Genomic DNA, 21,145 nt, shown 5'->3' on the forward strand with positions numbered 1-21,145 from the left:
AGAAGAGAAAATTTGGCGGGTTGAGAAACCGGACAGTAATGGCTGCCCTTGTAGGTATAACGCTGAGTCGATGAAAAGACTGAAGGCAAAAAGGCCGGACAGGTGAGGCGAATGAGCCGTGATCAGGAGGCAGCCAGCAGAAGGTCCGTCAGGAGCTCTTCCCACAGTACACACAGAGACCGGCATGGGGTAAACAAGAGATGGGGGGAGGAGGGACACAGAGGGGACAACAGGAGGCAGCGCCCTGCTGAAAATGCTTTCCAGTGACAGTTCAAAACCGGTATGTCTCGTGCTCAGATTTGTGATCCGTCACTACGAGACAGAGCACAAATATTACTCATACAACATTAATAAAAAGGAGTCCGATATGAACAGAATCCTAACACAGGTCCTTAAAACACCATGAAACGGTTACTTTATTGTATCCATCCATCCATCCATCCATCCATCCATCGTCAAACCGCACACAGGGTCGCGGGGGGGCTGGAGTCCATCCCAGCCAACTTCGGGCGATAGACAGGGTACACCCTAGACTGGTCGCCAGCCAATCGCAGGGCTACACACTCACATTCACACATCTACGGGCAATTTAAAGTCCCCAATTAACCTGATCCCCAGAGCATGTCTTTGGACTGTGGGAGGAAGCCGGAGAACCCGGAGAGAACCCACGCAGACACGGGGAGAACATGCAGACTCCACACAGAAAGGCCACTGGGCGGAATCGAACCCAGGACCTTCTTGCTGTGAGGCAACAGTGCTAACCACCACGCCACCGTGCCGCCCCCTACTTTATTGTATAACTATTATAATTTATTTTTAAATCAAGAGCATATAGTAATTGAAATGAGAGTAAAATATGTTCTTCTGGGTCTTTGCATGAGGAAATCTTAACTGGACCTTGTTGATTAATAATTGAATACCACTGCCTTATATTATCAGGGTAATATTACTGTGATATAAACCTAGTTAGAGATGTAGGGATGCAACATCACTAACTTATCGTTCTCTCTGTGTGCTTTTACTCTCATACATTATATAAAATATATAATAACCCTTAGGACACTACTGGGAAATAATTCATACAGTTGTATTTCAACAAAACGTGTGGTCATGATGGAGCCATCAGGTGCCATTGATTACAGAGTGACATCTTACATGTGTATATTTTTTTGCAAAGGATAAATCTGATATCTATAGAAGTCTGATAAAAAACACCATTGTTGTCTGAAAGCTATCAAGAACACATCGGTGAGCCACATTGTTGCACTGGGTTCCTTCTTTGCTCTGTACAAAGAGACAGTAGTTCATTTTGAATCATTTCCAGGTAAATACACTTTATTACCATTTATTTTTTATTAAATCTGCAGAACAATATAATCCCCAACAAATGCAACATGTTCTCCTTTTTGAGGAAAACCACTAAAAAAACCACAGGGTCCAGCAAATTTAGATCTGATTTTTTCTTTTTCTTTGTACCTTGGGGTCATGTATTTGTCCTATATTTGACGAGATAGAAAAACAAAATCACTTTGCCATCAAAATAACAATCTTCATGTTTGTCATATCTTCCAGAGATACAAAAATGTACATTTAGAAAAAGATATACAACAGGCACAGTAAACTGCAACAACCACAGAATGTATCATACAAAAAGGCCCATGCTTTAGAGTCACTGATCCTCTGAAAACTTCAACTTCATCTTTCCTACAATAAGTGCCATGTGGCTGGAACGTTGGAGTCAATGTGCTGGTCAAAAACATGTGACCAGACGCTGGAAATGTCAGTGAAGAACATAAAGAGACACTCAGAGACTGAGTAGACGTAGTCGAGGTCCAACTGTTCACCGTGTGTGTCACTGGTTTCCCACTTCTCTCATGTCTCTGTTTAGTCTTCCACAGCTTTATCGGTGTCGATGCCGACAGTCTCTGTCCGCTCAGTGCCCCACCTGTTGTCCTCAACACTGAGATATTTCTGAACCGGATGTGCATTTTCATTAGGGAGCTTCTTCAGGGAGTTTTCTGTTCATCCTGAACATCAGAATCTGTGTCTTGTGATGCACTTGTGAGGTGAGCAGATATTTGACTGGGCGTGTGACAGTCAGTGTCAAAGTCTTTCTCATCCACGTGGTTCTGGTGAGTTTGTAAAGTGGAGCTGCTGCAGTCTGAGATTTGCTCCTTGGCTGTATCAAAGGACTCGGTCCAAATACTGTCACTGTGCGACTGACTGGCCAGGGTTTCTGTCCCGGGCCCAAAGGGGTCCAAAAGAGGGCCGTCTTTATCACCATTCACTTGATTATCCCCAATTGCAGCGTGTGTAGATCCGTCCGCTACGTCTCTCATAATTATACCAGTATTTACAAGCAAGTCATCTTCACGTTCGTTGTCCGTCTTCTGGCCCGTCTCTGAGTCCGGATCCTCCAGGTTCTCCTCTGCAGCAGCAGCGCCTTCCTCTCCAGCCAGAACTCTCTTCAGACCCTCGGCTCTGTCTCTGTAATCTCGGCACAGCTGAGCATCGGGCAAGTGGCTGCCGTGGATCTCAGCCAGCTTCATGTACACCACATACAGCGCCTGTGGGTTAGCTCGGTCCTCCAGGGCCGCTGCCAGAGCCAAATGGAAGTAGCCCACGGCGTCAAAAGAATCCTTGGGAGAGGGCACAGAGCAGAGGTCGCATTTTAATCAAATACACAGCATCTTCTCATCTTATTTGCAGGCTGGATCGTCATTGAAGCCGTATACTGTGAAAAGGATACAAGATGTTAAGAATGACAAAATCGGAAGCCTTCTATTAAACGACTGGCCAGCTACACTTTCACTTGTATCCAGAGGAAATACAGGTTTTACAATTGGGAAAAGTGTTATTATTGTGAACTATTTCCTAACTTTGAAGAATGAAATACGTTTCTCACAGGTAAATTCCAAATTAAATCATTAAACATCATTAAACCAATTTGTTACAGAGAAACGGCACTTATTCATGGTGAGGAAAAACATAACCGTTGGTCTGTAAATAACTAAATTAAATAAGTAAACCAGCTCAAACAAGTCTTGAAAAACGTACGGTATGAATTCTGTTTGCTCCATCTGCACCAGAATGCAAACAGAAATTCAGTGGGCTCCTGTACCTTCAGTTTGTGTAGCGTGACATTGCCCAGTCTGCAGTACAGCTTGGTGTAGTAGCGAGCCTCCAGAGGGTCCTGCAGGGCGGGTGGACAGAAGGACAGGGACTTGAGGTAGTAGTTTTCTGCCAACTCGTACTGCTGCAGGTTGTAGTAGACCGTAGCCAGCCGGTGGTAGGCTGTCCTCTCATTCACATGCACCCCTGGGGGAAAGAAATAATGGATGACAAACTCCTACGTTACTGTTACAAGTCAACAGTCATGAGCCCAGGATTTTCATCCACGCTTGACTTCCTTCTACCTGTTTTGTCGGCGACTTGAACAGCCAGTGTTGCGTACTGCAGAGCCTCCTCCTGCTCCCCCTGCACCATTAACAGCTCTGTCAATTTACTCAACAAACGGAACTCTGAACGGATGTCCTCGATGCTGCGTGCAAATGGAAGACTTCCATCCTGCAAAAGAACGCAGAGAATTTAAAAGATTTAAAAGAAAAGCATTTAATAAGATGTAAATAAACCGCGTCGGAACGTAACGTCCCGGCAATATCGCACCGTGACAGCTTTGCATCCTCTTACCCTGTAGAAAGGCACCGAAGCCATTCGGTTCCTGGAGCCTTTAAAGTAGACGTCTCCTGCCTCCTCGTAGATGCTCAAAGCGAAGTGATGATCTTTCATCCTCAGGGCGGTCTTCACTGCTGCCTATTTATCAAATCGCATTGTCGATCAATATTGATTCAACGTCAGAATGTCAAACGATGATTGTCAAAAAAAATCCCCCTCACCTGCAGGTACATATCTGCTAGTTCGTCCTCCTGGATGAGGTAGTAGATGCGGCCCACCTGCAGCCAGGTCTCTGACTCCTCCTCTCTCTTGCCTAAATCGATAGAAATTCTCAGGCTCTGCTTGGTGTAGTCCAGAGATTTACGAGATGATCTGAAAATCCAGGAATAAGATTGTTGTAGAGGAGATGGATAGAGAATAGGAGCGATTGGGAAGGGGAGGCACAAACTCACTTTTCTGTGTTGAATGTGAGGTAGAGGCTGCTGAGGATTTCTAGATACTCTCCCTCTAGTCTCTTGTCCTTTAGCTCTCTGGCTACGGACACACAGTGCTCGTAGTACACGATACTCTGGCCGTACAGCAGCATGTCGGCATACACACGACTCAGCACCTTGGCCACCACCATCCGACCTTTAAATACAGTGTGTGTGTTAGCTGCTTCTGCTGAAAGTCAATACAGTGGGATACGTGTGTGATACTGAATAAGACCGACATCAAGCTTGACCTACTGTTCGATTGGCACGGCTAATGTTATGAGCAAACTTGAGCAAGGAAGAAATTACAGGACACAGGATTGATTTGAGACTGAAAAGAGACAGTAGAAAGTAATGTAACCCATGTCCCATATATTAATAAATACTCCTATTTAGTCTGGTAAAAATTCATTCATGGATTTCCATATTCCCCCTCTCAGAGCTTATTTGCCCACATTGCATCCAAGCAGTTTTTATCTTCAGTACGTTCACTCAGAAAAAACTACGTAACTCTTTCCTGGAATGAGTTAAATGTTTCTGAGCTTATAAGTAGAGGCATTAGCTAATTAGGTTGACTATCATGAACAACTTGTACTCACTGTGTAAGTTTCTGGCATGTAGGGCAATTAGCAGCCCCATTTCGTAACAGGCCCTGCTGTCCTGGCTCCTCCTCCTGTCTTTGTAGCTCCTCCCCAGCCAGAGGTACGTCTGAACGTGCTCTTCGTCAATGGGGCTTTCCCACAGCTCCAGAAAAAGATGCAGGGATCTAGAAACGCAATCACCAACACAATCAACGACTCTTCTACGTTTATTTTTAGTTTTCGGGAGGGGGGGAAATGACAACACTGATGTCTGACCTGACCAAGAAGCGTTCTGCCACCAAAGGCGCCCCCACATCCAGCGCCAGGCAGCCCAGGTTGGCCAGTGCCAGGGCCTGGTTCCTCTGGTTTCCACTTTCCCTTGAGATCACAGAGGCAGAGTGGAGATGCCAGCCCGCCTCTGGGATGCGACCCTGCCGCCTCAGACACAGAGCCAAGAGGTTGTGGATCACCCCTCGCTGCGTGGGACTGTCTGTGCCCTGAAGAGATCACACACGATGTTCATAAAGAGCAGCAGGAAGACTGACATTTGAAACCGATCGCTTTCACTACATTTGTCTCAGCGCATTGCATTGTTTGCTGTACCTGGAGTGACGTGAGCAGCGGCTGCAGGACGCTCTGGGCCCTCTCAGCCTGGTCCGTCAACACCAGCAGCCAGCCGAGCAGCACGGAGGCCTCAAAGCCCTCCTCCTCGTTCTTGTGGCCTCCTGTCTCCACAGCTTGTTGAGCACACAGCACCGCCTTATGCAGAGCGTCGTACTGCACGTACACTGTGGCCAAGCCCTGACACAGGTCCCTCTGTGTCTTCATGTCCTCCCCTTGCTCTGCTAAAATCAGGGCCTGCTGAAGGTAAATCACGATCTGGGCAGGAAGCAGGGAGGTTCCTTCATTCCAGCACGGGTTCAGGCGGACAGAGTTCCTGATAAACAACTCGATCTTCTTGAAACCTTCGTTAAGTGAGTGGTCCTGCCTTGAGTCCAGGCTCAGAGAGGCCAGCGCTAGGTAAGGCATGTATTTGCGATGATAGAGCAAGCTCAGGAGCCAGTTGAGGTCCAAAGGAACTATGGAACGCCCTTCGGTGGGAGAGAGCGTCAACGAGAGGAACTGGAGTCGCTCAACGAAGGGGAGGGCGTCGTCGGTCTTCCTGCGAAGCAGGAACAGGCTGGAGACGAGGTAGCAGACGCGAGCCTCCAGGTGTTTGTCCCCCATCACCACCGACCTCCTCAACAGCAGCTGCAGCAGCTCCACCTCATCCGTGGAGGTGAAGGTGTGGCAAGGGAGACAGAGGAGCAGGCTGCTGGCCTTCTCCAGAGTCTGGGGCAGCTTGTCCGTCATACGCTGCTTCAGGTAAACAGCGGTGAGGTTTGTGTAGAGAGCGACGAGGAGCGGCGTGTCAGAGAAACTGTCCACGCGAACCCCGAGAGCCTCCTCGTAGTACACACGGGCCTGAGGAAGTATGAATATGGATCTATACAGATTATAATGATCTGTAAATTGTGGGTCTCTTTGAGGAGGCATGCAAAATCTTGTTGTGTCCACAAAAGACAAAGAAAGCACAAACCTGGGATAACTTTAGCTTCCGGGCACAGAGTCTTCCCAACAGGAAGCATGCCCGTCGGTGTGCCCAGTCCAGGCCCATCCTCTTGGCGCTCTCCCTGACACACTCTAGGTGTGCCAATAGCTCGTCCTCGGTCTTACCACTGAAGGTAACCCATAGAAAGGAGTACTGCAAGTCGTACAGTGGCAGGAAGTCCTCCTACAACAAAAAAACAAAAGAGCTGGCTCTACACTGGCTGTAATGTAATGTGCTGTAAAGAAGAAGTTACAATCAAAAACATAACAACCTAACTAAATTTGCGTCGACCGTAAGTTTAATTTGAAATGAAAAGAGAAGTAACAAGCAAATAAGAAAAATCCATCCATCCATCGTCAAACCGCTTATCCTGCACACAGGGTCGCAGGGGCCTGGAGTCTATCCCAACCAACTTTGGGCGAGAGACAGGGTACACCCTGGACTGGTCCCCAGCCAATCGCAGGGCTACACAGAGACATACAACCATTCACACTCACACACCAACGGGCAATTTAAAGTCCCCAATCACTTTGATCCCCAGAGCATGTCTTTGGACTATGGGAGGAAGCCGGAGAACCCGGAGAGAACCCACACAGACATGGGGAGAACATGCAGACTCCACACAGAAAGGCCACTGGATGAGTCGATCCCAGGACCTTCTTGCTGTGAGGCGACAGTGCTAACCACCACGCCACCGGGCCGCATTGTTAATTTATTTACCTCTGACTAATTCTATGCCAGGGAAACTGTCCTTTTTTGCATTTTTACCATCAGGTTTCTACTGTTTACAGACCTGAGAAGGATAACCTGTATTGCATAAACTGGGATTCTGCAGACCTGGAAGTGTTCATGGTTGAGCAGAGTCAGTGTTGGGTCACTGAACTCAGAGTCCTCCCCCTCCCAGCTGTTCTCCTCCAAGAAAAGCGGTGGGTCTTCCTGGAATTCGTCCATTTCCTTGAATGTGTCGTCCACAAGGAAGGGCAGACGCTCTCCCTCGCGAGGCAGGGGATTGTGGGACTGATAGAAGGAGAGGCGAGGGGAGGGGAGAGAGACAGAAGCGCGAGGAGAGTAGGGGGAAGCCAATTCACTTTTCTCTGACATCACACTATGACGGGTGCTGGCAGGAATCTTGTGATCTGGGAAGAGGAGAGCATTTATATAATGTTTAAGTCATTTTATTTCAATAAGCTTATGAGCTGAGCTCCACTATGAACTGTAAAGCATTACCATGTTTTGGCCGTTTTCTGATGTACAGGAAGTCCGTCTCATCCAGTCTATCTGAAAACACACCAGTCATAGCAACGCATGTGTCAATTTCCCACATGGGGATCGAGACGGAAACATCTTAAGGAAACAAACGGCGAGACGTATGGCAGCGCGCTTTTCTCTCTGCCCCACCCCAACAAACGAATCCCCGCGGTTCTTCTACCTAGCCTGTACACGGAGCTGATGTCAGACGAGAAGAGTCTCTCCAGCAGGCCGTTGTCACTTGGCTCGGAGCTGCAGGCGTTGACCTGAGCGAGGCCGGCCATCTCCTCCGCAGTCAGAAAGACTAGCCGTCTGTCTCTGTGTGAGCGGAACAAAGGCAGCATTATCACTCCTGCAGTCCGCTCGGCCTCCCCGTCCCCATCCCACCCCTTCACATGGCAAATGCACTGATTTGAGACTTCAAATGACGCACAACATCATGAGACCAGTAGTTTCTGGCCGCGGCAGGTATTATACAACTAAGAGGAACGGATCATCTTACAGGGGTGTGGTGTCCAGAGGCTTGACATGGACCTTGTGTACGAAACCAGTGTGACCCGTGGAAGAGTGCGTTGCTATGAACACATCCAGGCCTCGGACTAGAAGACCCTGGATCTCCACAATGTCTCCTTGGCTCAACTGAAGTTCATCCGGGCCAACTGGACTGTAGTCGACCACAGCTTCACAGGAACCAGTCACTGAGGTATGTGATGAGGAGAACAGGGTGAGGACGAGCAGCAGACCCGAGAGGATTTTGAGCTCAAACGGTGTCTGACCATGAATATGATGAGACTGTATAAATCTTTGTGCTCTTGTATGTATTTTTGTCTATTCTGCCAAAGAATGGACTGGATATTTGACAATTAAGTTTGAATGCGTTTCAAAAGTGCTTTCAGGCTGGAGCCTTAAATGCACTATATGCATAAACATCTTAGTATTGATCCACTTTGGCTGTGTACTGCTGTGTATTCCGGTAAACAAGGAAGTGGATTTTATATTAGCTTTCAGTATGTCCTCTTAAAAGGGGATATTACTGAATTCCTTTAAAGCACTTTTGATCAATCCACCTGAGAGGTATGGGACATCAAGATGCAGATGAAGGTGGTTCCTGCAACAATACTGTTGAGTGTGACCTGTGTGACGATCATGCTCTTTAATCAGTGCGTTGACGTCCCACATCTGTCAGGTGAATGGACAGTTTGAGCTAAAATAATCGATTATGAGTCTTGTATCTTTAATTTTCACGAATGGCAAAAAACAACTGTTCCTTTTCTGTTTTGTTAAATTACACAGTACAATCAGAATGGCCACAATCTTAATCTATTTGCTGACCTCGACGTGATTCAGGAATCAAACTACCTAAGCTGACCTCAGCATTCAACATAATAAATATGTATCATCAGATACACAAAAGGCGTCCAAGAGGCTGTACCTTTGATAAGAAAGGAAACGAAATTCTTTCAAAAAAACAATCACTACTTTAAATACCAGTGGCCACTTGGGGGCAACAAGTTGTAAAGAAAACATTTACATACTATCTCCATATGAAGTGCTGTATTGACAATGGGTTCCCAAACCGTTGGCTATTAACACAGCGGACATTAAGTAACGTTAGCATTCGGCTTGGTTTCATATTTGTGTCCATTTGATCAATATAATTCCAATATTGACTCCCAAACTCTGATTTGGTTTTCAGAAACTCCTGAGCGAAACTTCTGTCTCCAAATGCTCCAATATGTTGACCAGCCCGGTCGCTCACTTTAACTGTCTGTAAACAGGTCTGTCTGTGAGTGTTTTATGTGTGATTGTGTGTTACATGCAGAATACGTTTACCAATTGCATGTTCTAATGGTTCCTTTTCTGCTGGCGAGCATCCAACATTGACTGGGTAGTTCCTCAGGAACCATCTGACCAAACAGGAAGCATAGTTTAACTCATGTCTGCACTGCCGCTTTCCTCGTCGAGCCAAAAGCGTTTGACAAAAGAACAAGTTAATCACGCTGTCGCCGAAATTGTAAAAGAAGGCGTCTGCGACAGCCGTCCCGCATTTAAGGAACACCGAGTGACTCACTGGTAGAAGGGGTACGGCAGAGGCTGCATGGCGTCGACCGGCACCAGGCCGTGGTTTCCTGTGGAAAGCACGGTGCCCTCCCACATGCTGTCCTGCCCCGTGTCCTTCACCATCAGCAAATCGTTCTTCTTGAACGGCAGCTGCTCTTCGTCGTCCTTATTATAGTCGGTCCTTGTGAACAACGCCTTGGCGAAGAAGGAGCCTGATCGAAAGAAAAAGAACAGAAGAAGGTTTGAATACACACACATGAGTTTTTGATAACACGTACAACTCTGAATTGGAAAAAAGAGCTTACAGGGAACCCTCATTCAGTCACTGGTAAATGATGGATGTTTTGTATCCTTGCGGTATTCGGTTAAAGTAATTCTCACCACTATTTGCCAGCACTGCAGTTTTATTGTACATTCACAGGGAAGGTTTGTGTCGCCCAGGCTGGAGGAAACCAATATGCATTACTGTAGGGGAGTAGTAGAATATTGATGCAGTAGCACTGCACTGACTTTGTTGATGATGCATAAAATATATATTTAGCATATACCAAAATGAATAGAAATCATCATTTATTTTATCAAAAAAAGTATTATACCTCAGACACGTGTGAGGTGACAATAAAGAGTCCCTTGCTATGATTTGTCATATGTGTGGCAGTACTTCTGAGGCTTTGATTATGCTAATTGCGGTGATTGAAAATGGATTTAAAGTAATTGGATCAAAGGGAAGCCAAAGTTGGATACTAAATAAGTACACAGACACAACATTTGCTTTAATAATAATACCGTCCATGAAACTGAGCTTCCACGTAGAGCACAGCATCACTCACCCTCCTGCAGTAACAGTCCCAGGTAGAGGGTCGCCAGTTGTTCCTCGTCCACACTGACATTGATCTGCAGGTCACTGAGCAGCTCTGGATCCAGCCAGAAGGACTGATCTAACAGGAAGTTCTCCAAGCAGCGGGCCACGTAACCTGAGACGGAGCACATGCAACTCAGAAACAAATCCCGCTGATGTTGTCTATGCTGCTATCAGTGCACACTGGCCAACAATACACTTTGAAGATAACAAGGAGCACAATGACTGGATACAAAGGCTTAATAATAAGTCAAAAAGAGATGATTAAATGGTCATAAATGCTTACCTAATGCTAGGTAAGTGGAAAACTTCCAGATTTCCTCCACGGTCTTGAACGTGAGTACGAAGCTATCCTTCTCAGCGTGGATGGACACGAGGCGCGCAGACAAGTCCTGCAGAAACAAAGTCTCACGTTTCAATTACGGAATCCATTTCTACCTACTGCACTAAACATCTACGACATGATGTATCGTATTGCGCTATGCGGGCTCTGATCATATCACAGTGGACATTTGTCTTTTTTATGAGGGAGGTCTGAGAAGTACATTAATGCCTAAAGGTCTGACTGTCACTCAACCTTAAAGAGCTGGATGACGTCCTGGCTGTTGCTCTCCACCACTCGGAGTCGGGTGCGCAGCGACTCCTGCAGGGCCCGGTCAGGGTCCTCGCTAGAGCGCCGCCGCCCGGTGAACAGCAGCTCAATGTCTGTTCCCAAAGACAAGAGGAGTGTTGTGATCAGTGCCTTTTGAGACCAGGCAGGTTTATTTGCATAGCACATTTCAACAACAAGGCAATTCAAAGTGCTTCACATTAAAAGTTAAAGAGAAGGACATTTAAAAACGATTACCAAAGTACATTAATGGAGAATAGAGAGCGAGAGAGAGAATTTATCATCTGCCAGATTTAAAAGAATAAACAACTAATGTCTTTAAAATTATATTTCTACTTTATCTCATTTGCACATGTACGTTGGTATATTTCTGCTCCTGGAGTCACAAAGATGAAGATATCTATGGAGGAACAAAACTTTCAAGAGTTCCTTAAAGTTCGTATTCCAGCATGATGGTCCGTGAGTTATTCACGAGGGAATAACAAAGTTATTAGGCATCTTACTGGACTCCGTGAGGCCATTAAAATCTATTTGAGAGGAAGAACCTGAAGGGAGAGGGATGTGATGGAGCTAAACTGCTGAGTCAGTAAATCATTAGTGAGGAAATGTTACTCGGTATGCAAACATTGCATATATCGTGGGAAAGGCTTTCAGGTACAAAGTATCCCCAGTTTAGACTGGCTAATGTAAAAGCTAGAAACATGCTACGAGTCATTACATTTACCTGTGGAGAATTTCCGTCCCAGTGACACAGCACTTCCTCTTAAAGCCGCCTTCTTCTTCCAGCAGTTGTCAGGGTCCGGCCCTCCTTCGCCCGACTCCACCACTGGACCGTCGTCCTCCTCACCGTCGCCTGAAGTCAGGAGGAAAGGTTTGAAGTAATTACAATGAGAGATGAGTCAAGATGGCGAGCATTTCAGAAAAGACATCAGTATGTTTCACATGGTGAAAGTCATGACGTGACACAAATAGCATCTGTGATAATGACCAGAGAGGCAGTTTGGTTTCAGAATGGTAAAAGAAGTATTTTTGATTGTCCAGTGACCCAAAGAACAAAACTTTCAACTGTGTTTATTTAGCATTCAAACTACTTGTTTTTTCATATTTCCCCCAACATAAGGTAAGAATCGCACACTGTAGTAAGTTATCTTTATCTCAACAAATTAACAGGATCTGAATAGAACAGTTTCAGTGTGCGGGACGATGTCCCAAAAACTTCCTCTGTTTTCGTAACCACACAGCCAACGGAGCAGATCGAAAGAGCCCCACGTTCTTGTTTGATCTCCAAACAAACAGAAGACAGATTTTGTAAGATGTCCAGTACACATTAGCTTACCTTGAGTCATGATGTCATTTCCCGAGAAGTGTTCATTCGCTCCCCCGAGGGTATATGGAGGTTCCCTCCAAAGAGCGTCCAGCTCAGCAGGAGAGATGTCTGCAAATAGGCAAACGTTACAGCGTGTGCACCTGAACGTCCAAAAATCCATTTAGTCCTCGCTGCTCCGTTTAATCAATTGCTAAAGGGTTGAAGATTGATGACATATCTTGTACAGTAAAGTTTAAGTTCAACAAAAACAACTGCAATTTCTCAATTATGTGGAGGAGTATTTCTTGGCTGGGAGCAGTCGCCAGGCAACAAGCAGTCGAGACTCCAGGAGGTTACGGCCCCTGGCCAAGAAAGCAACACAAGGGCTATCATAGAGGTGGAGGTGCTTTTATTGCTTTTCTGCAGCTGTTTTTATTGTAAATGTCAACTTCAAGCCTTTGGTTTGTGTGAAGGGTTGTCAGGGTTAGTTCTTGGAGGGGAGGCAAAGACATCAGGGAAAACCTCCGGGCTCACGCACCTGACTCCTCCACTTTGACGTCAGCACGGTCAAAAGGTTTTAGGGTTTTCAGACATACAGTCGCACACCATTTACAAGAAGGACGGAACACAATGTTAATCAAGGAGGGAAAAAAAGTTCATCATTTTGTTTAAAATGTCCCTTTTCTTCGGTTTCCACATGCTTGGTCAGTGCAGAACGGTATTACCTTGACGCACAGCATTTACAACAAGACAATGGGGCCACAACTCAGCAACACAATGCGACATGACATGAGGTCGAGGAGGACAACGGCCTATTCTTTTCCATCCCACAACACAGAGCACAGTTAGCACCAGCTCGGCACGAGCACAGTCATGCTGCTTATAGTAAACAGGGGAAAAAAACACACCATGCCCATTTGTTTTACCTTCTCGGCTAAGTGTGTCACCCATGTTGTGTATGGAGCTATGCTCCTGTCTATCTGAACGCGGCAGTCCGTCTCATGACGGCACGGTAGCAGCGCAGAGAGCGTGCCGGGACAGACCTGTGAGGGAGGAGAGGCAGTCTTTGAGGAACGGTCCACAGCAGCAGGAGTTGAGCAGCGGCCTGCAGCAACAAGACGCCATCTGGCCCAGGAGCCGGCAGCTCCCAGAGATCAATGCCATCGGTTGCCTCCACCCTCCCAGCCTCTTTAACGACAACTGTCTTCCTCTCTGTTGGACGGGCCCTGTTTCCCTTCCTATTTCTGTACGGCCTTTCCTGTTCTGTTCATTCCGTCTCCGCCACCGGTCAGTGTATCCTGGATGTGTCCCCTCTGTCCCAATGAAAGTCTCTTCTTCTCCTGTGTGTCTGGGTCTGCCTCTGTTTGTAATCCCTCTGTCTCCATCTCCCTCCTCCCACTAGCCTCTCTCTCTCTCTCTCTCTCCCTTTCCCTCTCTCCCCCCCTCTCTCTGCTGTAGGTGCCCAGTCAAGGCAGCAAATATACAAAGCACTCTTTGCGATTGAAATCACTGTGTGTGTGTGTGTTTTCCTGGTGGAGGGGCGATAGGCCTCAGTGAGAGCTTCCCTGTGTGTTCCCTGTGTGTGTCGGGGGAAATATGTATACAAAGTGTGTCAGAGACAATATGTGTGTGTCTTTTGTGCGTGGCGCTGGGAGAACATACTGCTGAGCCACTGTAAGGCAACGCCACACGGGGGACAGGCTGCAAGGTCACGGCGAGGGGGAAGCGGGGACGGTGCCGGGACGGTGCGGGGGGTGGGTGGGTGTTTGGGGCGCGCCGAGTTGAGAGTAGAGTCGCGGCACAGATTGAGGATCGGTTCATCCACATTCTCACTGATCAACGCAACCCTCTGGCGTCAGATGTCTGGCAGACTGATGAGAAGAGCAGAGGGACGTGCGCGCTACAAAATGGGCTGGAATTGGGGGATCACAATCTATGACCTTATGTGACCCTTCAACATATTAGAAGGAAATTGAGAAGTTCCTTAGAGTACAATTATAAAGTTCTCTAAAGCATACAGAGTGTAGACGGGGATTTTCTTTAATGGAGGCCAACAAGATAATTGGCCGGTAATGATCCGACCCAATGTGAGCAGCCAGGCGGGAATGCAATGCCCCGCTAGTGGAACATGTTAAAGCTGTGTCGGGTGTGGTGGTTCTTTTCAGGGTGTGTCATCATGGTAAGTATAGCAATCGGTAGCAGCCAATTGGAGATGAAGATGTAAAGAATCAGTTGAAAGAAATATCTGGATTTAAAAGAAGACGACGGCTTTCATATAGCGATCAAACAGCTTGTACCATTAAGTAGAAATAGATTACCAAGCTGAAATAATGAGAGAGAAATACAGTACCACATACTGTAATTTTAATTCTACTAAAAAACAATGCCTTTAAACTGGAAATAATCTAAAATATAATAATGTTATGAATTCAGAATAACCCTAACCTGTAGTAACATAAGTCTGTGTTATTGAATGGCTGAAAATGATCCGTTAAATATATCAGTTGTTTACAGGCTTTTAATTAGAATAGTTTTTTTGGTAAAACAGTGGAAACATGTTTCCAAAATAAAACAAAATATTAATTTCAATATTCACAAACTGCCCATGTACAGATACACAACTGTTCAATTAAATGTAGCTTGTAGCCTAAGAAAAACAGACCGCCAGTAACATGAGACGTGCAGGATTAGTTAGCATCAAAGCTAATTCCAATAATGATGTAAAATCTTTTTTTATATACATTGACGACATAAATGTTGTTCAAAAACACAAATAATATAAAAGTCGACATTTTTTCACAATATAAACAGAAATAGTACGGCTCTCAAAGGTGAAAAGTAAAAACTTGCTGAGCTGTGGCATTTGTTAGAGACGAAAACAGAAAAGAACTAACTACGGCAAGAGATGAGGGTTAAACTTTAGAGCACAAAAACACTGACATGTCACACCACGAAGTGTCTCTCAAGCAACACAAAAAAACGCAAAGGCTGACCAAGTGTTACTTGTCATTCACCCTTGATGCTTTTTGTTACAATGAGGTTTTGAAGGAAGGAAGGAATTGAAGATGCAGTGTTCTGAACTGTAAGCACGTAAGTCACATCCACCACCAAACCCTGGAAACCTATATTACCCAAAGGGCACCTTGGTATCATCTTTGTGCTTAATAAATACCCACATTTTCAAACTGACGATGATACCATTTTCAAAGTGCAGGCGAACCAAGGGAAAAACATACAGATCTGTAGATGCGGAATATTTTAAATCTACGAGACGATGCTGTGGGGATGGACGGTTTACTGTAACATTGCTGAGTGAGATAGCGCTTCCCCCCTGTGCATGATGCATTATCTCTTCCTTCGCGAGATAATCTTTCCGCTCCTCGACACACCGGATTCAAAGAGGCTGATGTCCTTGTCCGAGACTGGTCCTTCCATCTTGTTGCTGAACACGATTGAAATGGTGCGTGTGCATCTTGTGAGGCAGAAAGCAGTAAACAGGCCGGATGCGTGTCAGGGCTTATCCTCACACCCTGCAGACTCCGCTGCTCGTTTCGCATGGAGCAACAGATTCTGTCTAATCTAATGAACACAGACTCCTCAAGGCCGATATGTGCGGTCACGTGCTTACGCCAAATGCTGCAAACGGGGCAACATGTTTTTTGTTTCCTGTTTGCTGGATGGCCAAAAGCTTTCCCGTTGTGTGACTCCATGTCTGCGCGCGTTACTAGTCTCATACAAGCAGCACATGTGACCACATACCATGCATGACCTTATAGGTCTTCACACGGTCTGAAGCCTACGCTGCAAATGTGACACTCAGCAGTGCATGACTATAGCATTCAAGCCAATGACAAACACATGGTGTCAGCAGCATCCGGCTGTGTTTCAAACCCAGGACCCCCACCCAAAAAAGGGGGCATTTGACATTTTAGGTTTTAGTGACTGTGTATTTGTGCATTCTGGGTTTGTAGATTCGGGAAAATAATGTTCAGGAGTCAGCGGAGAGTAATATGAGCCAGGGGTTGTGGACACTAAGTTTAGACTCACATGCCTGCGTGTCGAGGACAGAGCTCCCTGCAGGGAGATTCCCACAACGCGGTATTTGAACAACACTGAGTCACACATTAAAGAAAACCATCGTATACTATAGAACAAGACTCGGCTGCTCAGGTGTTAGTCTATCGGAAGAGATAAGAAGCGTTGACATTCACTATCAAGCACCTAGTTAACAGATAAAGGAATCGCAATCCCTGCATGATGTGATCTCTATCTTCAGCCTGACAGGAACTTTATGGCATAAGTGCAAAGTGCAGCAGTGTTAAACCTGCTAAACAGACGAGACGCTTTACCAAACAGCAATAGGTTTAGAAGAGTAGGAAGAAGCTCTCACCTGTGTGCTGCCGCCGGCTCCCCTCTCTCATTTCATTCCTCATGTGAGTTGCAGGATGTGTGTACCTCTGTGTCTCTGTGTGCGGGCGTGTGTGTTGCCTCACCATCTGACTGGCGGCTTGTGTCTCATGACAGCTGCTGTCATTCTCCGCTGTCGGCCCGGGAGACGAGAAAGAAGCAAAAGAAGCGTGCAGGTCAGTGAGAGTGTGTGAGCGTGTGTGTGTTTGTGCCTGTGAGTGTGCGACGGGAGGCCGCCCCAGACGGCAGGTCACTGGCTGAGGAAGCCTTGCTGTTAACTCCTCCCATGACTTCTGTGGGACAACAAGGACACAGCCGCCCCCTTCTCTCCCCCTCTCTCTGTCTTCACTCTCTCTCTCTCTCTCTCTCTCTCTCTCTCTCTCTCTCTCTCTTTCTCTCTCTCTCTCTCTCACCCAATGCAAACACAGACTCAAAGCTGAAAACCGCTGGAAGGAGACCCAACCACTGTAAAAGAGGTCAGGTTGTAGTTGCGTTTTAGTGCTTTATTAGTTTATAAACCCCCGGCTATCGTGTATCACCACTTCCCATTTAGAGTCTACTGTATTTCCTCATTCTGGAACACCAGTCACACCAGTTTGGTGTCAGGAACAATCAGCTGGTTTGTACAATTGCTGTGACCACACCTCATCTTCATTCCAAAGGTGCTTCACAGTGCAAGCATTCCACACAGTGTGCAGTGATGCCTGCAAATGTCAAGTATTCACCAGTGACCTCCCTCAACCACCACTGATTATATGATTTTCACTCACAACCCTCTCTGTGTTCCAGAAGGGTGGGATCGCCGGGGCCGCCATTGCTTTTGGTATTTCTGCCTGCTTAGTTAAACATAAACTGATTGTGTGTCCCCAACCCCCCGGTGTACTATCACACAGTCAAACTGAACACACAATAGCAGCCCTCTGCCGCCCATGTGATCATGCAGTTCACTGTGCAGCGCCGAAGGACACAGACGTGTGTGTGTGTGTGTGTGTGTGTTGACTAGCAACAAACTAGAAATAGACAGAAATGAGTAGAGATATCAGCAAAGCAATACATGTTTGTGTGTGTGTGTGTGTGTGTGTGTGTGTGTTGACTAGCAACAAACTAGAAATAGACAGAAATGAGTAGAGATATCAGCAAAGCAATACATGTTTGTGTGTGTGTGTGTGTGTGTGTGTGTGTGTGTGTGTGTGTGTGTGTGTGTGTGTGTGTGTGTTTGTGTGTGTCATGTGGTTAGACAAAGGGCAAGGATTGTGAGGACTTGTGAAGAATGCAGCGTAGTGCTGATCAGGGCTGCTCATAGTGGGCACATGTCAGAAAAAACAAAAAGACGTGTTACGTCCAATAGTCAAACACCGCCTGGACGATTAGCCGAGACAATGTGGCAACACATCAGGCCTTCAACCAACACGTGACCCTCAGCTCACGGAGGGAATCATTTGTGCCGAGCTCTGCTCTTTTACACACGCCAGTCACGCTTAAGGAAACAGTTTCCATTCGGAAAGGTGCAGGTTTGTTCCAGCAACAACACAGAAAAGGAGATGTTTGCCGTCAATGTCGATCAAGGGAGAGGGGGCGCCGGCGCCTCTGGTGACAAAGCTGCGTCGAACTGACGGCCTCCTGGCCCTCTGCCTCCGGTGCACAGGAAGGCCGGCTTCCTGTTTTTCTGAGCCACGAGTTCGGTGGACAAAAGCACAACGCGGGACTGACACATAAGAGCAATCAGCACCTGGCACACGTCAGGGCCTCAGGGCACCCACCTACACTGTGACCCAAGCACACACACACACCGATCACAATCAGCTTTGACTAATATCAGTGAGATATCAATATTATTTACATAGTAAATTAACTAGGATGCAGGACAGACATGATCCGCCTCGTTGTATTTGATTTGCCATCTAAGGAAGATTGCGAGTTCATTAAGTGAAGATAAAACCCGGTACGGCCTCGGGTTGGCCGGACAGGAATGGACGGGAGAGGACAGAGGTTGCACTGTGCACACTTTTCCCTCTCTCTCATGTCAGCGGGGCGCAGTAGGTCAGGGTTTAGTTTTACAAAGTTCTCCGTTGGAACTGAGTGACAGAGTACAGCAGATTAAAGGGACAAAGAGAGAACATCTTGTACAACCACTGAGCTGGGGAGAGAGAGAAAGACGTGTCTCACATCCTCCCATTGTCCTCTAGGATTCAGAACCACGGCTTCCTCAGGACATTTTTATATATATATATATATATATATATATATATATATATATATATATATATATATATATATATATATAGATTAGGTGACCAGATTTGAGTTTGTGAAAAAGAGGACACTGGCGCAGGTGGGGTAGTGTATAGCATGCCGCACCATGACCATGTGAATGCATACAAATGTCAAACCCTGTTCTAACCGTTGCACACGCAAGATCAAAATGTGCCTAATCCCATTCATCAAAGATTTAGATTTTTTGGCAGGAAATATGGTACACCCAGGACGGAACCACCGGCCAGCTACTGGATTCCTGGAGGAAAGGCTGCGGAACATCAGAAAGAGACTGAGATCAATCAGCAGGTCTCCACAACACAGAGACCACCTCTAATGGCAGATGATTGCGCTCCTGAAAGGGCTCTCAGACCAGGTAGTTATAAAACTTATAAATCCTTTGATAAAGCAAAACATCCATATTTTAGTGACTGACAACATTCTTGTGTTCTTTTTTACAGAATGTAACATATCAGAAGTGCATTCGGGACAACAACAGGACCATCGATCATATCCTCGATGAGTTGCCTCACCTAATGACTAAAGGCATTGCAGGTGTAGGAAAATATAATCTTACATGTGATGAGAATGTGATACCCGAAGCAATGTGAACATGTGTGGGAATTCCTGAGAGTTAGTCAAGTTCCTCCAAACTTGCAAGTAGAGCCTCAAGGGAAGCTGGTTATGAAAAATGGACACCTGTTAACTGTTTGTTGTTATGTTATGTAAACAGGTGAGTTATAGCTCAGACTTGTTTTTGGTCCAGCAACTGTTTGCACATATGCAGGTATGTATATGTATATGTGTGCATGCTCGTACGCATTTCTTAATTCTTTATGATAATAAACTGAGTGTCTCTTTGGCTTGTGGACAAAACAAGAGATTTGAGGATGTCATCTTGTGGTTTTTCAACATTTTTGGACATTTTATACACAACAACTAATTGATTAATCATTTAAATAATTGACAGATTAATCGATAATGGAAATAATCGTTAGTTCCAGCCTCATTTTGTTGATAGTGATTTGAACTTACAATTCATTTTATATTGTGGATATTGATATATGATGATATATTCATTTTAGAATTCCAATATTGTCAAGTGTTAATTACATATATGTGCTTTGCATGATCAAATCTAGCATGTTACAGGTTTATAGTTGAACAGTTTTATAGACAACAAATAGTGTGTAGTTGAATGAACCCAGAATTGTAGTTAATTTGAGCCAGCATTTGGGTAAAATATATAACAACTATATGTAGCGAAACAACCCAGAATTATAGTTAATTTGACTCTGCATTTGGGTAGAGTAGTTAACTCATCTGTTGGGTTAAAATGACCAACCCATCGTGCTGGGTTAAACTAACTACTGCTGGGTTGGCAGTAGTGCCAACCCACTGACCCAGCGGTTGAGTTATAAAACAACCCAAATTGGGTTACTTTTAACCCAACCTTTTTTAGTGTTGGGTTACCAACCTTTTTTGACTGTATACGGTCTCTCTACAGAGCTCGCGCAAGAAGGTGGAACGTAAGTGAGATACCATTTCCAAAACTTGTAAGGGCGTTATAACTAGTTTGTGAAAGACCCAGAGAAACATAAATATCTGACGAAACAAAATCCCGGACGATTTTGGAATCCCTGCCGGATGCATTTTTTAAGTCTCAAAAAGAGGACATGTCCGGGGAAAAGAGGACGTCTGGTCACCCTAATATAGATAGATATAAACATTGCATATGTGAAGACCTCATGGATCATCAGGGTTGTCCCAACTTATTGACATGACTATGCTGTATGGTACGGTATAAAACGGTATTTTACTGGCAGCAAGGACGCCAGGAATTAGACATTTTTTTCATTTTTATCACTTTGTCGTCACTCGTCACTTGTTTGCTAGTGCACTTTATGCTTAATATTTAAACTTTTTTAATATTTAAAATTTTTAACTTTAACTTTATTCTCTTGTTTTAAACTAACCCATAGCCTTATTATTTCTATTATTTTTCTTTTTTTTACTAACCCATTGCATTAGCATTTCATTTTACTTTATTTTATTACTTGTGCACTGCTGTCCTGTTGTCT

General features: G+C 45.5%; 1 protein-coding gene and 1 long non-coding RNA gene across 5 annotated transcripts; one reads left to right on the forward strand and one right to left on the reverse strand.

Annotated features, from left to right (window-relative positions):
- Positions 1–1,307: 1,307 nt before the first annotated feature.
- Positions 1,308–17,155, reverse strand: sh3tc2 (SH3 domain and tetratricopeptide repeats 2). 4 transcript variants are annotated; one of them, XM_078102347.1, is made up of 23 exons: positions 16,795–17,035; positions 13,331–13,447; positions 12,435–12,533; positions 11,823–11,951; positions 11,066–11,193; positions 10,775–10,880; positions 10,460–10,603; positions 9,640–9,841; positions 9,402–9,475; positions 8,071–8,266; positions 7,750–7,886; positions 7,548–7,598; positions 7,158–7,456; positions 6,309–6,503; positions 5,333–6,193; positions 5,006–5,226; positions 4,748–4,914; positions 4,128–4,305; positions 3,897–4,047; positions 3,691–3,813; positions 3,417–3,567; positions 3,122–3,318; positions 1,308–2,639 (listed from the first exon to the last, which is right to left on the reverse strand). In XM_078102347.1, exons 2-23 carry the CDS (start codon positions 13,353–13,355, stop codon positions 2,007–2,009), a joined length of 4,467 nt encoding a protein of 1,488 aa, XP_077958473.1. In that variant the 5' UTR covers positions 13,356–13,447; positions 16,795–17,035; the 3' UTR covers positions 1,308–2,006. The 4 variants fall into 4 exon arrangements, with proteins under 4 accessions (XP_077958473.1, XP_077958474.1, XP_077958475.1 ...); XM_078102348.1 differs by lacking the exon at positions 16,795–17,035 and adding an exon at positions 14,067–14,083; XM_078102349.1 differs by lacking the exon at positions 13,331–13,447 and having other exon boundaries at positions 16,795–17,155.
- Positions 16,524–19,945, forward strand: LOC120817981 (uncharacterized). The gene is made up of 4 exons (XR_013467615.1): positions 16,524–16,837; positions 16,929–16,987; positions 19,277–19,440; positions 19,526–19,945. It is a non-coding gene; the product is annotated as an uncharacterized LOC120817981 (long non-coding RNA).
- Positions 19,946–21,145: the final 1,200 nt, after the last annotated feature.

Source organism: Gasterosteus aculeatus, chromosome 4, assembly GCF_964276395.1.
Source record: "Gasterosteus aculeatus chromosome 4, fGasAcu3.hap1.1, whole genome shotgun sequence".
NCBI classification, from domain to species: domain Eukaryota; kingdom Metazoa; phylum Chordata; class Actinopteri; order Perciformes; family Gasterosteidae; genus Gasterosteus; species Gasterosteus aculeatus.